Source organism: Pinus tabuliformis, chromosome 2_2, assembly GCF_031772625.1.
Source record: "Pinus tabuliformis cultivar Carrire ecotype Pingquan chromosome 2_2, CPIR1, whole genome shotgun sequence".
NCBI classification, from domain to species: domain Eukaryota; kingdom Viridiplantae; phylum Streptophyta; class Pinopsida; order Pinales; family Pinaceae; genus Pinus; species Pinus tabuliformis.
Window position 1 is genome coordinate 1,056,940,667 of NC_142300.1, and position 23,238 is coordinate 1,056,963,904.

The 23,238-nt window shown below is 37.6% G+C and overlaps 1 protein-coding gene across 4 annotated transcripts in view; it reads left to right on the forward strand.

The window, feature by feature from the left end:
- LOC149197036 (uncharacterized) overlaps positions 1-12,403 on the forward strand; it is a 224,831-nt gene extending 212,428 nt beyond the window's left edge. For 2 of the 4 annotated variants that reach the window (XM_089405727.1, XM_089405729.1), the window contains 3 exons: positions 1,805-1,915; positions 2,066-2,113; positions 12,176-12,403. In XM_089405727.1, the coding sequence (XP_089261853.1) occupies positions 1,805-1,915; positions 2,066-2,113; positions 12,176-12,335 (319 nt within the window). In that variant the 3' untranslated portion in view covers positions 12,336-12,403. Of the gene's footprint in view, positions 1-1,804; positions 1,916-2,065; positions 2,137-12,175 lie in introns of all 4 variants that reach the window. The other 2 variants (XM_089405728.1, XM_089405730.1) reach the window with 2 other exon arrangements.
- The last annotated feature ends 10,835 nt before the right edge of the window (positions 12,404-23,238 follow it).

The following is a 23,238-nucleotide window of genomic DNA, read 5'->3' on the forward strand; positions in this document are numbered from 1 at the left end:
CATTTCAATGAAAAGAAAGAACATCTCCTAAGTGTTTTCTTTAATAATGGGTATAGTAGACACCAAAGTATTAAGGCTTTCCTTAGAGCTGAAAAAGGTCCGAGGGCTAAGAAAGATACCAAGGATCGATTTTCTGGTGTTCATCTTCCATTTATCCAAGGGACCACTGACAAGATTGCGAAGATCCTAAGGAAGCATAAGGTAGCTTCAACCTTTAGGCCTTTAAATACCATCTTGAGCTCCCTTAGATTTGTAAAAGAACCAGTGGACCCAAAGAATATGAAGGGTGTTTATGTTATCCCATGCTCTTGTGGAACTCCCTATATTGGTGAGACTGGTCGCTCGATTAATCAAAGGATTCGTGAGCATGCCGTTGACATCAAGCATGGTAGGACTCGCTCTTCTGCTTTGGCAGAGCATGCAGATAAATCTAAGCATCACATCTGGATTGAGGAGGCCCAAGTCGTCGCTAGGGTTAGTCATTTCATCATCGTAAATTGAGGGAGGCCCTAGAAATATAAAAAAGGCCCAATAATTTGAATAGAGACGATGGTTGGATTATTAATAGAAGTTAGGTCCCTTTCATGTTCTCCTAGTTTTTTAGGTTTCTTTTTGGGTTTATTTTGTTTATTTATTTATCTGTGTCGGTATTGGTGTCCTTTTTATAGTATTTGTTGTTGGTTTTATTCTTCATTAGAGTTTATATTCTTGATTCTTCGTGTTTTCTTAAGTCTTTTATCATCCTATTCATTCTTAATTCCTTTTAGTATTTTTGTTATTTGTTTAATGGATCCCAACACTGCATTTTATTGTTGAATATATATATATATATATATATATATATATACTTGTGTATATTTTTGTTTTATTTTATTTATTTTTATTTATTATATGATCTTGTCTCAATTAGGGTCTTGTCTCCTTTTTATAATTTTTTATTTCCCTCCTTGTTTGGAGTTTGACTTTGATTTTTTTTGTTTTTTTTTGTTAGTTATATATTTCAATTATTTCCCATTAATAGATTTTTTTAACAATATTTGATTTTAATAAATTAATTTAAACATTATTTTTCAAAAACTAGTCGTTTAATATAGCCGTTACTTTTTTTTGGTAGGTAAGCACCCACGGGGGATTTGAACCAGTGACCTATCGCAAGGAGTGCCTTAATAGTGCACCCATTCACCGCCAATCCAAAGCCTCGTGGACTAGAATAGCCGTTACTTAATAACATTTGTTTTTAATAAATTAATATCATAATTTAGATATTATTGACTTTGATTGATATTTTATTTTTTTCACATTGGTAATTTTTTTTTAATAATATTTGATTTTAATAAATTAATTTAAATATTTTTTTTCAAAAACTAGTCGTTTCCAATACTTGATAATAATTGTTTTTAATAAATTAACATCATAATTTAAATATTATCGACTTTGATTTTTTTTTTTTTTTTTGGTAATCTTAATAGAATTTTTAATAATATTTGATTTTAATATCTTAATTTAAATATTATTTTTAAAAACTAGCCGTTTAATATAGTCACTACTTAATAATATTTGTTAATATCATAATTTATGTATTATTTTTCAAAAATAGTCGTTACTTGAAATTATGGTCTCTGCATTGCTCTTTATTTAAGCCGTTGCCATGGTCTGCCTCTTCATCTGTTCTTGATGATGAATCACATTGGTTGGTTTGAAACGCATTGGCCAAAAAATTTATGTTATGTGATTTCTACCGAAAGACTTACATGTGGGTAAGGTTTTATTGCTTGAGGGAACCTGAATCCTCTTTAATATGCAGGTGGCTTTTGGGTTATCCCATTGTGTATTTGTTCAGTCGAGAGAATGTAGCTGAGGCAGCCAATATTCTGTCTACTGGGCCTTTACATCTCTTCAAGATTCTAATCTGCAGGTATGCTGTGCCAAAACTTTTAGATGAATGTAAAGGTCTGTATATTTTGGTGTCAAATCTGAGAAAACGGAATTTGATACATGTGGTTCCTTCCAAGTTTTGTTGTCTCATTTGATTTAACTGGCTAATCATGTTTAGCATGTTTGGCAGCAAAGTGAGTTTTGGCAAAGAAGCTCCTAAGGAGGAAGAGTTGATGAGGTCAGTCGAAATGTTTGCACTAAGTATAACTCACGAAAGCACACTTTCAAGGTTTTCTGTATTATAGGTCTAGAAATAAGTTCATAGGAAGGATGTTGTGTTCCTTGAAAAGCATGCGTTGGGTTTAGAAAAAAAATACATCTTGAGATATCACAATCATGTTATTGGAAGTTTATGAAAAGAATGGCATGTATGTGGTGCCCCTCGAGTTATTGCAATTATTATTCCTTCCACAGCTAAACGGAAATATTCTTAATGGGTTTTACAATTGGATAGCTAAAGTTTGAAGAAGAAAATATCATTGTTTATCTCGTTCAAAAAAGCTGTAAAAGCTTTGTTATATAACAAAGTTTCTGTATTAAGCAGGGTGGATTTTTAAAAAGATATTAATTTCAAATTTCTTCTCATGATAACATTTTTACACAGAATTTAACACTTACAACTAAAGCTGAAAATTTTAAACACAACTATCAAAACTTCAAGTCTGCATAAACTGAAACATTGTATAGAAGATTCAGGAGTGTAGACACTGCATACCAAGACATTTAAACCAGGGGTAAATGGATGATAGATCTGCTGAAATTTCAGCTATAGGGTCGTAATCGAAAACATACATTTCACCCCTTTCACGAGGCATTTCATGTATCTGTTACCCAGCAAAATGGGTAACCCTATAGGAGGAAGTTTTTGTCCTACATTTGATAGCCAGCCGGTCAACCGGACAGTGAGCAGCCTCTTCTAGTCACCATTAGATGATGATATGCTATGTGCCTCCGCCATTTGCATCAGCCATGTGCCTCTCACCATCTGTATTTACTATTGGATGAAGGTGGGCTGCTACTCAAAAGGTACTTTGATCATTTTGCAATCGAGTGCTTATACTTGTTTGTTTTTGGGCATTTAGTATGAATAATGGGGTGATTTGGAAGATTGATAGACCTTGAACATAATTTTTTTCTCTCACCTTCCAGGGGGGTTAATCTTTAATCCTAGTCTAGTGGGACCTTCCTTCAGGCCCTTTGGGTTAAAGGAGGGGCACTACTTGGAAAGCTATGATTGAGATAGCGTGTTCAATCTTTTCCCTATACCATACTTAACACTTTCCATGCCAGAATACAAGCCCTGTGTCTCACTTCCATTCTTTAAGTTCAGCTTGTCATTGGTTCTTTGGGATTTGACACCCATATGTTCATAGACCTTGAGTAGGGCCCAAAAAATTTGCTGTGGGAGGTTGATGCAGCTAAAAGACTACTAAAAGCATATCAAGGCCACAATGAAACAAAAGAAAGCAAACCAAAATGCAAAGATGGTCGGAACATAAAGATTAGCATGTGGGCAAAAACCTAGCATGAGCTCTACCTCTCTCATATGGCCATCACTTGGTTCCTGAGCACATGATATGCTTCATTACATCAAAAAGGAACCTTTGCATGTCTGAACCCAGCTGAGTAATAAATTGACTCATCTCAAGGGGTAATAAAACTGTCACATCACAAAAAGCAAGCTCTAACCCTTAAGCTATAAGCGGTAATACAAGGAATAATTAAGAAGAAGTAAAAGACAAACAATTGGGGTGGAAAACTTAGGCCAAGCTGGTAACACATGCATCCACAAATGCTCCCTCCTCACATCAATACAGTCAGGATGTGGACACCCCCATAAGCTGGTCCCTTTGACCATGACACTTGACCATGAAGTCTTCTCCCTTCCGTTGCCACATTATTATACACTAACACCTATCAATTGAAGGGTGGACTAAGGAAATTGTTGGAAATACAGAGAAGGGGGGGTGAATCAATATTTCTTAGCAATTAACACTTTTTAATCCTTTTTAGAGAATTAGTTATTCTTCAGTTATTATTAATGTTCTTCTTCAACAATTATAAACAATAATCAGTAGTAGACAACACCATACAACAATGCAGGAAGATAAAACAATAGACACAGATATTTTTAGGTGGAAAACCCCCTTTGGGTCAAAAACCATCGAACACTTCTCTAGTAATTGTCTTCTTCTCTCTTTAAAAGAAATATTAATTACATCAAGATTTCAACTACAACTGAGGGATGTGTCAACCCCCTAATTCACAAGCCACAACCTGTAGGATGCTACTAAACCCTAATATCCTGTTGCAACTAGAAGGATGCCCCAACGCCCTATAGATCAAGCCACAACTTGATGAGTGCCCCAACACTTTGTTTACTGGCTGTTGTCGGAAAGGATGCTTCATTGCCCTTGTTAGCTTTGTTGGCGTTTGGCCCAAAAATGGATCCAAATCACTCCCAAAGTCTCCAAAGTTTGCTTAAAATCATGCAAATGGATCCAAATATGCTCCAAAGCGCTCCCTAAGTCTTCAAAAGTGCTTAGGATCATCTAAAGATCCAAACAAGCGAGGGAGGAGAGCCCTTGGAAGGACAGAAATGCACTATCGGGAGGCTAAAACACTTCAAAATCATGAAAAACCATGTATCAGAGGCTTAAAACTCAAGAATGCATAGCAGCCATTAGATCTGGCCGATCAACGGCCCAGATCTAAGCGGCAAATCGCAAATTGGTGGTCACAGGCAGTGGCAATCGACGCTGGACACCGTCGATCAACGATCGGATCGGTGGGTTGAAATTGGCGGTATCGGCGCAACAATATGGAAGTTGCGATTGCGATTGACGATTAAACATGGACCGTCGATCGCGCGCGCAGATTGGCGGCCCACGTTACATCGCTGTATCACTATCGATGGAAACCATGGGGTAGGGCCTTTGCATATACATATGGGATGGGCGACTCGATAGCTAGACTCGACGACATTATATATGATATTATATAATATTTGAAGTCTACGGATTGGCCATTTTTATTATATTTCGTGTATTTTCGTTATATAACGAAAATACGAAAGGAACCTTAGGCCAGCGCCGATAGCGATGAAGTCCAAACCCGAAAGGGTCCGGGAAGTGAAATATATATATTTTGAAGTCCGCCAAAGGAAATTTTTCATCTTTTCCAGAGTTTTTCATGAATTTCCAAATACAAAGGGAAGCGAGGGAATCGACCGGCTGTGATATGCGATAGCGACTTGAAGGGCGGACTCGATAAAGGAATTAATCATGTTTATGGACTTTTCGAAGTTCGAAAAGGACAGAGAGGGGTGGGAATTCTCAGAATTGCGGTTCAGGCCAGGAGGGCAAGATTTTCATGGTAAATCTCTCTTTGAGTGAGTCGACAAAGAGGTAGGATTTCCAGATCGAAATCTGTTAGTGACAGAGGGAGCATCACAACTTTAGCTTCAGCGAAGAGGGGTTTTCTGGTGGGATGTAGTTTTCTGCAGGCAGTTGCTGCGTAAAAAGACGTCAAAAGGAAGGAGAGAGACACTTGAGGGAATTTCTTCCTCAGAGAATTCCTACCCAGGGAATTTGAATTCTCATTTGCTGAATAGCAGCAGGAGAGAGGAAGTCGTTCGACTTTTTCGATTGGTAGAGATGGCGGCCGGTGGATTGAGAGATCACGATAGGTTGGATGGTGCATCCAACTATGTGATTTCGAAGGTAAGGATGTCGTGCCTTCTGGATGAGCATTTTCTCAAGATCTACGTCGACAATGTGGTAGTTGAGCCCGTGGATCCATATCCACTCAAGAAGTACAAGGGAGAAATGACAAAGACCAAGAGAATGATCCTTGACAGAGTGAAGGATCATATAGTCTGTCACATCGCTGGCGGAGACATTGCCAAGGAGATGTTGGATGCTTTGTCGACGCTATATCAGGGATCTTCCGAGTAGCGAAAGATGTACTTGGAGTAGAAGATGAGATCTATGCAGATGCAGAAGGGGGAGCGCATTGATCCATTCCTTACTAAGCTTCAGGAGACCCGAGACAAGCTGGCAGCTGTGGGGTCAACACCTCAAGGTTCCAAGATGGTAAGACTGACCCTAATTTCAATATCTGAGGAGTGGCAAGTTTTTGTCCAGAGCATCCTGGGCAGGGCAACTTTGCCAGATTGGGATGGAATGTGGACAACTCTTAAGCAAGAGGAGCTGAGGAGAGACTTGGTCATGTGTAAAATTGACGGAAGCAGCAACATTGGGTAGAAGCCCAAGGAGGAGGAAGAGAATGCATCCCTCGCATCCAAGGGGCAACAGGAGCAGTGGAAGAAGAAGAAAGATGCTTCAAAGATCGAATGCTTCAGGTGTGGTAAATTCGGTCACTACGTGACACAGTGTCCTCTTAGGAAGAAGGAAAAAGATGAGAAACATGATTCAAAGGTTGCAGTCGTGAAGATCGAGGAGGAGGAGTTTGCCATGATAGCCCAGGCATCTCCAGGAGGGAGGTGGGGAGATTTAGAGCTGTAGTTCGAAAGAACTGCAGATAGGCAGGATCCTTGAGGACCCCACCTCTCGGATCAATTCCTTGCTACAAAAGCCCAGATCAGTAGTAGTAGGATGGACCAGGTCAATTAATGCAGAGCAGTGTCGGAGTGACAGTTGCAGTGGCTAGAAGCGCCAGAGATTGAGCAACACAAAGCTAGAGTTGACAGCAGTGCAGATGGCACAGAGCAGAGGTCAGCAACAACGCAGAGGTTTCAGAGGGTCAACATAGAGACTAGCAGCAATCAAAACTCAAACAACGAGACATATCACACTAAACCATAGTTTTTAAAACCGGAACCGGTGACCGGACCGGTCCACCTAATGAACCGGTTTACCGACCGGAACCGGTCTAACCGGGACTGGTTTGGTCTAAACGAACTGGTTTTAAAAAAAACATTAAATAATTAATTTTTAAGGAAACAAAACTATTTTTAAGATGTAAAACCATGATTCCAAGCCAATAGAGACAAAATATGCAAAGTTTGCTCATTTATATACCATGTAAAGGTGAATATATCAAAATGGCACCGAGTGCAATACATATCATCGACAAAATAGCAAAATACATAAGAAATGAGGCTCTAAATGGCCTATAAAGTCCAAAAACAATGGTGCAAGCTATGAGGCCATTGGCCTACAGTCCTTCCAATTTCACAAGTTCCTTTTTCACACCCAAATGTCAAAACCCTAGAGCCTTTGCTCATGTGATGAAGTCCATCACTGCTTCCAAATCACTATAGCAACATTTTGTGCAAATAATGATCTTCATTATTCAGGCCTTAGCATTAGATTTCAGAACCTAAGTGTTCATAGTAGTAAATGCATATGGCATCAATCTTCAATCCAACATGTCCTTTATGTCTTTGGCCTGCTGCAAAAGATTTGACCTTTTCAAGGGAGGACCTTTGATTTCTCAAGTTTCAACTGAAGAAGTACTTGGTCTCATTTCCACTGTGATAGAACTCCCTTTACCACAATGTGCTTTCTCCAAAGGCATGCTAGTGAAAGTGGTCCATTTTCTTGTACTTGAATAATAGGCGAAAATTTACTGATCAGAAGCCTTTGGAAAATCAGAGGAGTGGGATTATTACTGATAATTGTATACATGGGCAAAGTAAGCCGTTTCATGAACTATAGAAGATAAAGGAAGCAACCGATCCCCTCCTAAAATTTCACTTCATAGGTCAAACTTTACTGATCAGAAACCTTTGGAAATTAGATGATCAGGAATTATTACTAATAACTAAATAGATGGGAAATTTAAGCCTTACTGATACCTAAATATAGGGGCAAAGTAAACCAATTCATGAATTATAGAAGGTAAAGGGCACAACCAACCCTCTCTTAAAGACCTGCTTCCCTGTCTTATTTTATGGTGTGCTATTTTGTTAAACGAGAGAATTGGTGAATCTCTGTTGTAGTAAAATGAGAACTATAAAATCTATTGGAATGCTGGTGATTTCAGGAGGATAATCCAAATTAAATACCCTGGAGATGTAGATTGGATGTAAATGGGATAACCTACTCGCATAGCCACTGAAATGGTACTATCAGAACAGGAGGTTTGACTGTTGATCATCTGTCTTTCAAGTTCTTGGACTTTGTCATGGAGCATGCCTAAAACCGGCCGGTTTGATAAAAACCGGCCGGTTCCGTCCTAAACCGGCCGGTTTTTCACCGGTTAGGGCAAAAACTGGGCGAAGGGGGCCTTCCAACCGGGATTTTTGGTCGGTCTAGACCGGCGGCCTTGCTAACCGGCCGGTTAGACCGGTAATCGATTTTTTAAAACGGTTTTGAAAACTATGCACTAAACACCAGTTCAGTAATTTGGGATGCTTTTTTGTTGCTGGTGCAGTAGCAACAACAATTGGAGAAGGTTGCAGTGCAAATGCAGTATTCGCAGTGGTAGTGCCAGCAGCAACACATGCAAAATTGAGAGGGAGTTGCAGTACGGATGCAGTGTCGACAATGGCAGGGTCAACAACAGTACAGATGCAACATTTGCGTAGTAGTTGGTGGACAAGATGTCAAACATCAGCAGCGCAAGAGATGTTACAGAACAAAGTCATGGTTCAACAGGATGCATTGCTAGAGCACATTTCTCGCTAAGAGGGGTATTTGCAGGTGGGCGTAGACACATGCATTCTCCAATACCCAGAAATAGTTTTGGGAAATTCCACCTGGAGACAGTTTTATTAAAATAATTAATTATTTTTAATGGGTGCCTAAGTCTAAACTTAGGAAATTAAAATAATTAAAGGATATTAATCTAACTGTGGGTGAAACTTCTAGAAGAAGATGAGGATCAAGACAAAATAATCTAAGCCATTGATCAGAAGTTAATTTGGGCCGTTGGTTGTCCAACAGAAAGATATAAGAAGAGGCTTGAGGGCACTTGGAGAACACACATAGGGGAGATTAGAAGTTCGATTTTCTGAAGCAGAGCAATGGCCGGAGAGATCTTCGATAGTGATCTTTTGTAGTGAGGGGCAGGGATAGTATCCGAAGGGAAATATTTCCTAGTCAGAGAACACTCAGTAGAGAAGGCAGAGAGAGATCCAGCAGAGGTAGCACAAAGCCAGAGAGGTTGACGCAGAGCCACGCTGAGGCAGCACAGAAGCCAAGAGGGAATCTGAAAATTTGGTGAAGGAATCAATTGCAGAAGCTAGAAGCCGAGGTATGAGACCAGGAGGTGCTAATCGAAGCCCTGGGCAGCAAATCGATTAGTTGAAGGGGTGACGCTGTCCCCAGAGGGTGTGATGTTGGGCTGATGTAGTGACTGTGCAGAGGTAGCGTAGAGGGAACCAAGGGTAACTCATTCATTGGCTGGATCAATCAAGATTTCCAGTGATAGTGTGAGGTAACCTCACTTATCTCTCTGTCAGTGATATTCTCTGTAACTGGATTGTTGGGAAGGCATCCAGAGATTGTATTTAGAAATTACTACTGCTTAATAATAAAACCCCCAGCTGTTGCACCGGTTTTCCCGCATTGAGTTTTTCTGGGGACATTTGTCCAAAAATAACTATGTAGATGTTTTGTATTTATTTCTTGTTTCCACATTTTATTTAAATGGTGAAGGCTGTAGTGTATTAGTTTCGGTGTTTACTATAGGAAGTAGTAAATAATTTTGTTCCATAATTAACAAATAGAAGAAACGTAATCAGTTGCTGCAGTAGAAATTTGGGCTTCCAAATTTTCACGCCCCATAGAGGGTTTTTAGCCTTGGCTGAGTGCCTATATCTGGTGTCGTTGATCTTAATGTTTTTATTTGACGATTGCTTGATAATATGAAGATAAAAGAACATAAAGAAAGAGAATAAGACTACAAGAATATCATAACTAATTATCAACATAAGAAAATATTTTTGCCTTTATGATTTTCTAACAATGAGAAGACCTTGAATCAATAATATAAGATCATAAATGTAATGAGAAGATCTATAGATCTCGGACCACGAGACTTCAGATCAAAAGTATAAGTAGATCTCAAACCTCTTCTCATAAGAGAGCAGAGGAGTAAAGTATGTGTGTTTGAATTGCATACCAAAGGGAGCAAATTAACCACTCTATATTGTTGAAATATGTAACTAGGTTTGATCTTCATAATGACATATGTAATCATGATTTTATGTATTTAATGAAAAGAGAAAAATAAATTTATTATTGTGAGTCTTGAGGCATGGGTTTCATGCTCAAGAGAATTTATTTTATAGGTCAAGCACCCATTGAGTGCTTCTAGGTTTGTCATAAAGTCATTGAGTCATTGTCATGTATTAAAGACCCATTTGGGCATGTTACATATTGTAAAAGAAAATTTATTGAGTCAAAAGACCCTCCAAGACCTCGTCATGGCACAAAGATCAAGTCAGCCTACATAGGAAGACAAGTTGGCCTAAAGGAGCAATTCGACCCATTGAGAAGCCTATATAAAGAAGACTTTGACCTCATTTGGAAGACACACTTCACTCACACAAGTTCGATCACAAGGAAGAGAAGAAGTGCAAAAAGAAGAGGACAAAGGAAGAAGAAGAAGTCGAATTTTTGGGATTGTTTTTGGGCTATTTCTCTCCACATGTGTGAAGGAATTAGGGTTCATGCTGTTGCAGTAAAGCTGAGTTGTAGAAGTGAAGTTAGGTCATCAAGAAGAGCTATTTTGGAAGCCAAATTCTCTAGGAGAGAGAATCTACCCAAGCGAAGAAGAGAGGAGCAAAAATACACCATTATTTCTCTCACGTGCAAGGGTTAGGGTTTCTGCAGAAGAAGCTGCTGGGCAGGTCGAAGTTGCAAAAGAAGCTGCTGGGCAAGTCGAAGTTGCAGAAGAAGTTGTTGGGTAGGTCGAAGTTGCAGAAAAAGCTGCTAGGCAGATCGAAGTTGAGAAGAAGCTACTAGTCAGGTCGAAGTTGCTAAAGAAGTTATTGGAAGTCAAATATGTAGAAGTTGCTAGAAGCAAGGTTTGACTTGGTCTTGGTCAAGGGTCAAAGGTCTTGGACGTTGTCAATTGAAGGTCTATAAGAAGAGAAAGAATTCTGGTGGGTTTCCTCTCAACTTGGAGAGGTTTTGGCCCTGGCTAATTGCCTACATCTTGTGTCCTGTTGTGTCATTGTTCTTTATGATTTGGTAGTTGTTTGATGATAGAGAACACTAATAATAATAAACGAAAGAGAAAGTTAATCAAGTAAAGTAAAAATACATCAGAAGAAGTTATCAAAGAAGAGAAATCACCTACACTTCCTGTGCCTAGATTTCTCTACATGCATAGCCATCATGTGATCCGAATGAGAGAGTTTCAAGGCAAGCCAACTAGTCATCATGTGAACTGAATAAGAGAGTTTCAAGGGTAGCCAACTAGCCATCATGTGAGTTTTTAGGTAAGTCAAATTGACCATCTAGAAGAGGCAGCCTAGCACTTGTGGAGCCACTTGAAAATAATAGTTTCCTTCTTTTCAAAACTATATTTCTGACCAAAACAAAACCATGAAGATCATTCTAGAAATGATAATGATTTTGTTTTTCTCAAGTACAATGAAAGTACAATTTTTTACAAAGACCGACCATAGCTACAATTTCAACAAGGTCCACTGAATGAAGTATTTCACATTTCAACAATATTTTCATAACTACTGAAATAGGAAAATGATGATTACTCCCTCGAGAAAATAGGGATACCTGGTGCATATGCAAGCATTTGGTAACATTTCAGCTGAGACTTTGATAAACCTTATGAGTGGTTCAACTCACTGTGACATGGCACTGTGTCAGGTTAGCGAGGCAATAATTTCTGGTATTGATCTGATTGATTTCTTAAAGTAGGTTTTCATGTAGAAGTCTAAAGGCAGATTCTATGGAGGGATGCTTGTTTGGTTTTTACTGGGGCCATTTATTGACAGCATGGCGAGTTGTCAACTTGAATTTCTTTCTAGCTTGTCTGTTTTACCGATGAGATATTTGCAAATATTCATAAAATCAATGGAATAGTGACTTCTAGAATAACTGAAGTAAGTCTTATTTGTTTCTTTAGTGGCATTACAGTATCAGCAAGGCATTTTATAACAACAAACTTTGAAAAAACTATAGAAAAGAAACGATCAACATTTTGCTGGCTGATTTTTTTTTCACTTTTCCATGTACTTGTTTTATTATTTTGGAAACCTTCCTGAATTATGCTCATTACTGATCACATTGTATTGGAGCAGCTTTTCTGTGCCAGTTGAGCTAAGCAGTTTAGGGAAGGAAGAACCATGGGCAGAAACATTTATTATGCAGATGGTTGAAAAAATGAGTCTATCTGAAGAAATTTGGAGGTACATGAAATTAGAAGTCACAAAATGTATACAACAATCCATTGCATTGTAATATTCTTCGCAGACGTTTACTGTATGGCTCATAATGGTTTCATTTAGTATCATACAGTAATTCAAGAATTTTAAGTCTTCTTGTTTCCTCTACATTTGAGGCATTTTAGTAATTCTTCTACCATATGGAAAGAAAACGCATATGGTGGTATGCTTGTGTTTTTATGTTAGTAAAGTTTGTATTTAGTAAGAACGATCTAATTTACCTTCGTAATGGTATATAAGTATTTCCCAAGTTTGAGGAATGAAAGGTCTGTATTGTAACTCAGCAAAGAACCAAATGGATACCTTGCAATTACCTCTCAGTATTTGAAATGCAACGTCTTGTGTGAACAAGAGCAATGGCAACCTTAGAGATAGAGCTTTCAGTCAGACTATACAAGGCCACAAATTTGTGTGTAACCCTGCAATACTAGTTGCAAAATTATTATAGATTTATGTTGTGGTTGACCCAACTAAATAAAAAAGGAATTATGGTGCAGCCATAACTTATCAAGTGCAAGTGTGTCAATCAAGCTATATTAAGATCAAACTACACTATCAAGTTAATCTTAAATAAAGCCCGGACTCCAGTGGGCACATTATAGAGTCAAAGTCTCTCCACAAGGCCCATCTTGCGTGTGTGTTTATGTAAGCCTATCTATACATGTGTATATTCCTAATGGTGTATATATGATACTCTGTTAGGAACATACCCTTGTATAGGTATGCTTTTACACACACTCCATTACGACCATACACTTATATGTGTAGGCTTACACACAGACACATCCCCAAGATGGTTTTGTCGAGATTCAAATCTATATACTCCTTTAGAAATGGGTATACGCACACATACCAGTGTATGAGGGGTTATGTATAATGACCCTAGTTAGAGTTGGATGGAGTATATATTATATATATACTCCATTAGTAACATGCTCCTGTGTAGGTATGCTTTTACACACACACAGAATCTCTATATACTCCTTTAGAAATGGGTATACACACACATACCAGTGTATGAGGGGTTATGTATAACGACCCTAATTAGAGTTGGATGGGGTATATATTATATATACTCCATTAGGAACATGCCCCTGTGTAGGTATGCTTTTACACACACTCCATGGTGACCATACACCTAGATAGCTAGGCTTACTCACACACAGACCCAAGATGAGCCTCGTGGAGAGTCAGATCTATATACTCCTTTAGAAATGGGTATATATATATATATATATATATATTCATATTCACCAGTGTGTGTTAGAGTTGGGCTGGGTTGTGGTATGTTGGTTTTAAGTAGGACCCTACTCTAATTTGTTGTCGACCAAATTAATTTCGTCTAGGTCCATCTCAAATTTGAGACAAGGTTAGGTTAAACTGCTAAGTACAGTTGTGACTACATCAATGATGACTTTTACGTTCAATTTGAACATCGTCTAGGTCCATCTCAAATTTGAGACAAGGTTAGGTTAAACTGCTACGTACAGTTGTGACTACATCAATGATGACTTTTACGTTCAATTTGAACATTTTTTCTAGGTGGTTTTGGGGAGAAAACTGACAACATTAAAATACTCCAACTCATAAATTTTATAGGTTATACAACATCCTAACTCTCATTTCGTCCTTGTAGAGGTGCCCCTATTGGGCAGGAAGAGACATAAATTAAATTTAAAGATATTGAAGACCCAAGTCAAGAAGGGATTGTTTAAACTTTAAACTCTTGATTTTTCAAGAAAAATCTGATATTCTAATCTGATAATTACTTTCCAATGATTTCTTAAGTAAATGAACATATGTCACATTCATCATTAAGCAATTATACATAGAAAATCTCAACAGTAATGCAATATTGACATAGTAGGAGCATAAATAGATAACCAAACACAAGGAGACAAATTTTAGCCTTGGAAAACTCAACTAGGAAAAAACCCAACAATCTTTTCTTAGGAGAAATTTGTCAATTCAACAAAATGTACAATCTGACTTTCCAGTCAAACCAGATCAAACGGACCACATAAATTCAATAAGTCAAAACTGGTCAAAACAGACAATTTTCGTCCCTCTTGTTGCTACTCAAAACTTTGGTCAACCTTGGTCGACAGGGCTGAAATTCAGCCTCCTGCAACTACTTAGTAAGTTCGGTCAACCTGTCTAGAAGTTTGGTCAACTGCCCAAAACTTGCCCAAAAAAGTAATTTTTTTGGTCAAACAGTGTGCTGTATGGCCACACATGTGAGGTCAATGCTGGTCAAAAGATGGATAATCTTGGCTGCCACAGGAAAAATTCCTCCTCCGAAAATTTGGCCTCTTTCCTAGACCCGTTTGCATGCGTGAACAGAAAATTAGATGCTTCTTGATGATCAGAATTGGTCTCCAAGTGATGAGGTCGAATGCAAGTTTATAGTGGATTAGGGTGAGGTCGAATGCCAGTTTATAGTGGATTAGGGTGCCCCAAGTGGTGCATCTTTATAGCTAGGCCGACTTGATCTTTTTGGATCGACTTGTGCATTTTGGAGGAAAATTAAATTCAAACTTTAAATTTTAAATTTGTTGCTTTTAATTTCTTTTGAGGGCCATCTTAAGTAGCTGAGAATACAAACCACATCTACCCAAAAAAATCAACATAAACTTCAAAGTTGTATCATATTTTCTTAGATTTCTATATGCAAAAAAATAGGCTGAAAAAGCGTATAAAAATCCTTGCGCGAGGTTTGAATAAGATAAAAAAATTCAATTATTTTTCTATAAAAAGAATCCAATTACTTTCTAAGAATATCTTTTCTTATCAATTGTTTTGTAAGTTTTGGGAAATCAAAATCTTTACAAATGGTTTGTAACTAAAAATTGTAAATAAAATTCTTAATACTAGATATTTAAATCTCAATAAATTTGCATCTGACTGTTTTGATCCTTCTGAATGCATAAAATTAAAAGTAAAGTTTATATATATCTCTGAATGCATAATAAAATTAAAAGGAAAGTTGATGTATATATATATATATATATATATGCTGCTCTAAGTTACAAAGAATTGCAATATGTCAAATATTGACAAATTTATCTTTGTTATATCTTCTTATATAATAAGTTCTGAAATAACTCTCTTTATTGCTTTTTATGATTGGTGGCTTTTTATTTTATTGGAGAGAGTATAGGTTGAGCTTCACATTAACATACTTTGGTTCCCTGTTCTATTCTAAACATTGATTTTAAATAATTTGGAATTTCTAAATCCATCTTTTTTCAAACAATATGATTTTTTTTTAATGACCTAGAATGTCTTAAATTTGACATTTGACATATGGACATAGTGCAACATTAAAGTCTCTAATTTTAAATAATTTGGAATTTCTAAATCCATCTTTTTTCAAACAATATGATTTTTTTTTAATGACCTAGAATGTCTTAAATTTGACATTTGACATATGGACATAGTGCAACATTAAAGTCTTAGAAACAAAAATATCAAATGTAATATATAAAAAACTATTATGATGATGAAATAAAAGTAGTTGCTTTTGTATTAAAATTTTCTTTGGAATCAATAGATTTTTTTATGAATTTAATATTAACACTCCATAAATTTGTATTTGTGTTTATATCAAAATTCTTTTTAATATCTTAATTTTATTACTTTGGACTTTTAATTCGCACTTCATAATTTTTTATGAGCATAACATATTATGTTTTACATATTATCTCCTCACACTTTGTTAGAAATTTGGAAACATAGAAAGATTTTCTTATGTTGACAATTACATGTAATAATCTTGTGTTTTTATTAATTTTCTTATGTTCTTTTATCTTTGTTTCATCAAGTGATCATCAAAACAAAACACGAAGATCAATGACACCAAATGTAGGCACTCTACCAAGGTTAAAACCCCTCTATAGGGGAAAACCCAATCGAACTCTTCCACTAGCAAATTCAAGTTGAGATAGACCAAGACCTTAGACCAGAAAAACCTTCCTCCTCCACCAAGTCAACCCTTAAACTATTCTTCCAACCTTCGAAGATCGATTGCAACAATACTGCATCAACATTGCTTCAATACTGCATCAATATCAGATCAAGGATAGATTTTCAACCCTACTGCATTAGAGTTTCCGCCCAACTTCAAGACTGCAATTTCGGCCCTCTCGTAGCTTCAGTTCCTTCGCATGTGTGAGATAAGAGAGAAAATTTCGACTTCCTTAGCTAGATAATGACCTTCTCCTTCGCTAGCCCTTTCCTTCTTCCTTCTTGAATTTCACACTTTTTTTGCTTCCAACCACCGTGATTTGAACTTGTTGAGTGAGCGATCCAAATGATGTTGAGTAGCTCCAATATATAGTGAGTTAGTGAGGTTGAATTCCCTTGTTGAGGCCGACTTGTCCTTCCTTGAGGCCAACTTGGTGGAGGAGGCCTAAAAGACCTATTTTACATTTTTTTCTTTCTTTCTTGATAGATGAAGCCCAAGAAGGGTCTTTTACATTATGACATTGACAAGGACACTTGACATAAACCCTAGAAGCCTGCAATGGAGGCTTTGACCTATAAACCATTGACCCAAGCATGAAACCCATGCTTTAATAAGTCAATTTTTTTAATAAAAAATTCTTTTTTCTTTCTTTTGACAAATACATTATATCATGACTCAAATGCAATTATGAAGACCAACACTAGCTACATTCTTCAACACTCCCTTTTAACTAGGGAGGTATATATATATATATATATATAAAGGTACATGGAAGATCTCAAAATGATATGCTCTATGAAGAGTCACACCAAACACAATGCTATAGATTAGATACCTGACCACAGTACTCTAATTGAGTGGGACTAAGGTGAACTCAAGCTTTAGCCACTCTATGTACCATCATACTTTTAAGCTCTATCACCAACCCAAGGATCTAGGTGCATATCAAAGGTCGGAGCTCCATGACCAACACCACCCTTCCTACTTTGTGATGTAGACATTAACACATTGGCCAACCTACTTTGGGACCTAGACATCAACACATAGGCCTACCAGATGTCCTCCCAAGCATCTTGCATATGATGCTTCATCTCCCCTAATCAACTAAATCAGATATATCCACTAACCCGAGCATGCTTCAAATGTTCAACCTTTTATGGAGAGATCCTGCACAATGACAACCTGGATCAGTAATAAACCTAGACATATTTAAGTAAACACAAATCTTTGGGGTCCTCAATCATTTATATCATCAAATTATCCAAATACATATTGTCAAAAGATTTCTTCTTATTTCTTTAGTAGCACCAAATACAACCTCAATACTTCTCAAGTCTTTGTGAACATCTATCTGTAATTCTTCGGTTTCATTATGACTATCATAGTATGCCCTCCCTCTCAACTAGGAAGATATACCCTTTCTTCTATCCAGGCTCCCTCTCAACTTCACAATGTTGGAGAAACTTCATCCTTTCAAGTCTTCGTCAAGGTTATCTTGATCACCATCATTCTTATACCTTCCTTCATTATGAACATCTTCAATTGAAGATCATGTACCTGCAAAACCTTAATAGCAAGTACAACCAAAAGCAAATCGAAGCATGAAGTTAACTATATCAAAATTATGTCAATACAATGGAATCATCAAATCATCCATGCTTTAGACATCAAATACCTAAACCTAATTAGGTTCATAATCAACAAGGGTCATATCTTTTTACATGCTAAACTTTAACTTCTCGCTAGTGTTTTGTCATAAACCTGTTGATGCCCCGAAAATCGTTGTATCAACATTGGGGGATAACCACCCGGTCCGGACCTTAATACAACTCCTTTTTCGTTTGGAATGGTGGCTTCGACTGGGGATGATGGGACCAGTTTCCCAGTAATGAATAAAAAGGGTGGATAAATGATTGATTGTCTAATCTAATGATAGGCGAATAACTAAATCATAAGCAAAATAAAAGAACTACTACTAATCCCGGGAACTATTGTACTTTGAAATGTAGCGCTTGATGATCCATGTCTATTGACAGGCATATAGATGACTCTATCTAATAGACATGGACATTTATTCATTCAAGGATTACTTTGCTTAAATAGTTAAATAAAGTGATTAACACAATATTGCTACACTTATCATTTATATCATCGATACATATATGATCAAAAGAAAAACATACTATAAACATCCAATAGTGGAGGGAATAAAGAATGCTGTTAAAACACATACATATATCCGATAATAGCAAAGGCGATCAAATGACCATTCATATAAAAAGAATGAATTCAGAGATAGATAATAGTACCATATGAGCTGCTAGTCACTCCCAATATCAATCGCTATTTGAGATTCTTCTTCCAACGCAAAAATACTTTCAAACAAAGACAGTAGTGCACATTCGCATAAAAGCTTCTTTGTCAAAATCAGAATGATTGGTCCAGTTTTATAAAAGAATATGCCTGAAGTACAATAGTGCAACTTCATTGTTTAAGTCATGTACAAAACTTACGACCCTTTCCAAATACATGAAAGGGTCTATAAATACTAAATTAAGCTAACTATCTATGAAACTGAAATCCTACTTAATTGGTATCAATTGATCTTGAATATCTCCTTCTCAGCAATCTGGCAGTCGGCGACATGAATCATCATGTAGGCTGTTTGCCTTTAAACCTGAGCTGACATATCGCAAGCATTGGCTCCACTTCGGGTGGTCTGTTGAGGTGAGAGTTGAGTTGGGCGGCATAGGTGGCATCCTGAATATCGGGAATAATATACCGATTGCATCTGTAAGGCATTTGAGTGCGGCTCTCTGGCTGCGTGGTTTGACTAAGAAGAACCAATAGGTGTCCCATGTTAAACTGTTAATTCCTGCGATTAATCTCCCATTTTTCTCTAGTTCCAGATAACATGACTGCTCCAATGTTTTCGCCGCTGTCAATTTACCTGGAGTGCATTGGGAAATCATGTTAGACAAGTAGAGTGTATTATTAATCAATTCAACCAAATTACTTATGGTTGATTTGCATCTTGAAACTGCTCTCTCTGCTTTCATTAATTGGGACTACCATTCTGTAAATAATATTTCCTTATGTGATTCTAAAATCTTTGGTAAATTAGCCGCCTGTCCCTGATCGGTATCTTGCCACTCAAGAAAATCAGTGAATGTTTCATCGGCTTGATCCAAGTCTGTTCTAGCTTTTTCTGATTTTTTACTTATTGATGTCGTCAAATCGCATAATGGTTCTGTCTGGGCGATTTGTTCACATAAAAGCTTTATCTGTGTTATTAATGCCTTGTTTATCTGTAATGCCTCTACTTTGAATTTGGCTATCTGTGGAAGATTCTTTGTCTTCTCTAGCTGGGCTGATAGTTGAGCAATCTGCTCATCTTTTGACTTCAACATTTGTTCATTCGTTGCCTTAAGTTGTGCCAATGCCTCAGACAACTCTTTCTGCTTTTGGACTGCGCTGTGATCAATCCTCTGTTTCTCTTCCTGCAATTGTTGGGTTAATTGATTATTTATTTGCTGTTGTGTTAACAATTGTCGTTCTGCCTGCTCCGCCTTCTGCTGTGCTTCTGATAGTTGTGCTTGCAATAAAAAGATCTCCTGGTATTTTGTTTATAATAGAAGACTCACCTCTGACGCCTTATCTATTGTTGCTGCTGAATAGGCTCCAACATATTGTGATAGTTTTGTTAGGTCGTCAGAGGGGTCAAATTCCTCCTTCCAAACCACATTGCCCGTCACTGTTTGTTCTGGGAATAGGGAAGGTTGATCAGTCCTTCTCCTCTTCCTCTATCGTTTTACCACAGCTTTATGTCTTGGGCTATAGAAGACATCCAAGGGAGGAATTTCTTCTATCTGCAAAATAATCTGATCGGAGGGATCCTTTGGGATTATCTCTACTTCTTTCGAACTGGGTAGGTCGTTGGTTCCACTTGGAACCTGTTTTGAAGTGGTCTCCTATGTGTCTGCCGCTTTTGATGTCGGTATCTTTAGAGCATTCAAGATTACTGATAATTGAATCAAATTACTGCCATTTCTGAAGCAATTTCGGGTCAATTTTAGTATCTACATTCACCTCTATGCTGCTCTGTTCCTTCTCTTTCGTCTGGGTTTCCTCTTGCACTTTCTCCTGTTCTTTTGATGTAACCTGAGGTTCCTTAGTATGTCGCTGTTCAGGCTCGCTTGATTCTGTTGCGGGGGTTGTTGCTAACAAATTTAGACGCAGAGTTTGCAACCTCTGTTCTCTAAGTCTGTTGAATTCAACTAACCCTTCATCTTTGTATTCCATTATGGCCAGCGATTTAACTTGGGACATCGACTCAGCTGAGGAGAACATGTCATCAAACTTATCCTCTTTATGGTCAAACTTTGTCAATTTGGCCTGTTCAAGTGCATTATAGACAAATTTGTTGGGATCAAATCGCCTATTAGGGAGAGTTGCTAGAGTTAATGACTTCATCTTTGTAGATTCTTTCTCTGCATGTTTGAAATCATGCAACGTGTAGACACCACATCTCAGAGGAAAAGAGGGCTAGACCTGCTTCTTATTTTTCTTTAGAGTTTGTGTAACTCCTTCGGAGATAATCTGATAGGCTATCTCCCTCGCCAGCAGTTTATCAGGTATGTACAAAGGAAGGACATGAGGTTCGGCTTGGCTGCCGAATATTCTTATATAAGTAAATTTTTCCTCTCCGAACCATCTTCCTATTGATGTCAAATCAATCCCTGCTTGGTAGGAAATCTTGGGAGCAGATTTATCAAAAATAGAGTAATGAATGGGTAACATGAAGCCATTGCAGACTTGGTATAAATGGTGCTTATAGGAAGTTTTCCACAATTTCTGATGGTATATGTGAATAGGCATGGGGTCTTGTGAAGTCCACCTCCAGCCGAGCACGGGAAATTCAGAATTAAAACATAGGGTGTCTAGTATATAAGTACTGTAGTAGAATGGGGGAATAAGCCTTTCGGTGACGCGGGTTTTAGTTCTAAAATCAAGAACTGCTGTTGCTAGCTTATCTGACAGTATAGTTGCCCAATCCATTATTTCACTATTACACGCCGCTTCCATCAAGGGAACCATTTCTATAGTGAAATTAGCGGAATCGTGCAACCCCCACAATCTACACATCATTATCCCAGCATAACAATAAGGAGAACATAGGGAATCAACAGAGTACTTACCGGAAGTTTCATGCTTGTGTTTTGCCGGATTTTGCCTCCAATCCCGAATGGGTTCGGATTCAGTTTCGTTCTCATTTCGGAATTTCTCCAGAAATGCCTTGTTGTACTTCTTCTCTGGTGCAGGCAAATGATACATTTGCCTCAAATCATTAGCCTGAAATGAACCGAAGATTCTCCCATCTCTGGTGCAGAAGGTTCTGTCTGTGATTGGGATTTCCTCAATTTCCCACCTCACTACATCCGTATATGGGAGAATTTGTTCCCGAGCCACTATCCGATGAAGGAAAGAGTCGGCTAAGTCCTTTAAAGTAGCATCAGATTTTCGATTGGTATCCGCTGTGGCTTGTACTGCTGTCACCTCTGGTTCTTCGGTCTCAATCAAATTATAGGTACTTTTCCAAGTAGTTATGCCGAGTCTTGAACATGTAGTATCAGATATCAACCCTTTCTTTTTAGTTCCTGGATCAGCGACGGGTTGTCCTGTGGTTGGCGAAGTGGAAGCGATTGCAGTTTTCTTGGACTTCTTCCCCATTCTGCTTGAATCTATTACTTCGAAAGAGTTTTGCACAGGAGTGAAAATGAGCGTAACACAGAGAATTGGTAGCGAAAACCAAATACGAGCGAGATATATTGATCAATGCACGATGAAGGATTAACTTAAAGTGGCCGCGGATACAATCTGTGAAAAGATTTTTAAGCTTACTATTTCATTAAATGGCCGTTAAAACCTGCCAATCCTTTAAATGCCCATCATATCGTTTTATTGGCCGAATGATTTGTTTAAGCGTGCCTTGGATGTTTTGGTGGTTGAGCGCAGGTGAATCACTGTTTGGAAGATAAGGCCTTTAATACGAATTAATCATAATATCCCTGCTTTAACAATTCTTGAAGTTCGTGCTTTTGGCTTTATCGCAATCGGGCGTCGGGGGAAAACTTAAATCGTTATATTGGTTCCTTTTGGAATTCCCGATCGCCGATAGCGATATCACATCGCATCGGGAATATTAAATGGGCACTTTGAAAAGCATGCATGTTACATCCCCGATCGCCGATAGTGATATCACATCGCATCAGAGCGAAAGGGACTTTATCGCATCGCATCGGAGCGAAAGGCACTTTTTCGCATCGCATCGGAGCGAAAGGCACTTTTGTTATGGAAACTTATTATTGCCGATATTCGATAGCCTATAGCGTGTTGTCACGTCGGAGAAAACAAATGGGTCTTTAAGTTATGCCTCCTTTGTCATTGCGATATGCGATCTTGCGATCGCTTTATCGCAATGATAAAAGATTAATCATTTATATTATAAGACCAAATAACTGGTTTGTCCAAAAGGTTTTGTAATGTTTTCATTTTGTTTTCAGACCTTTTTGAATAATACAAATTTGATACCAATTAATATAAAAAGGGACCCATTTCATATTACAGTTTTGTGCATAAAAATGATATGAAATGGGGGGTTGTTGTAGAGCACAACAATTGGCGATTCGCTGGAAGAAACAGTTATCTCTGAAAAGTACGGAAATACTTAAACTTTTTCAAAATATAGTTCTCATCAAAGAGGAAAATTCTAATATAACTAGGTATATATGCATTCCAAGTAAATTGAAACTATCTTTGCTAATTTTCTCTCTTGTTTAAAATTAGATACATTCTAAGTTTTAAATTGGCTTCTATTGGTTGATAATGATAAAACAGAAAACCTTTCCAAATCAGCTTTTAGAATTGACTCCTTTGTTATAGGTAGAGCCTC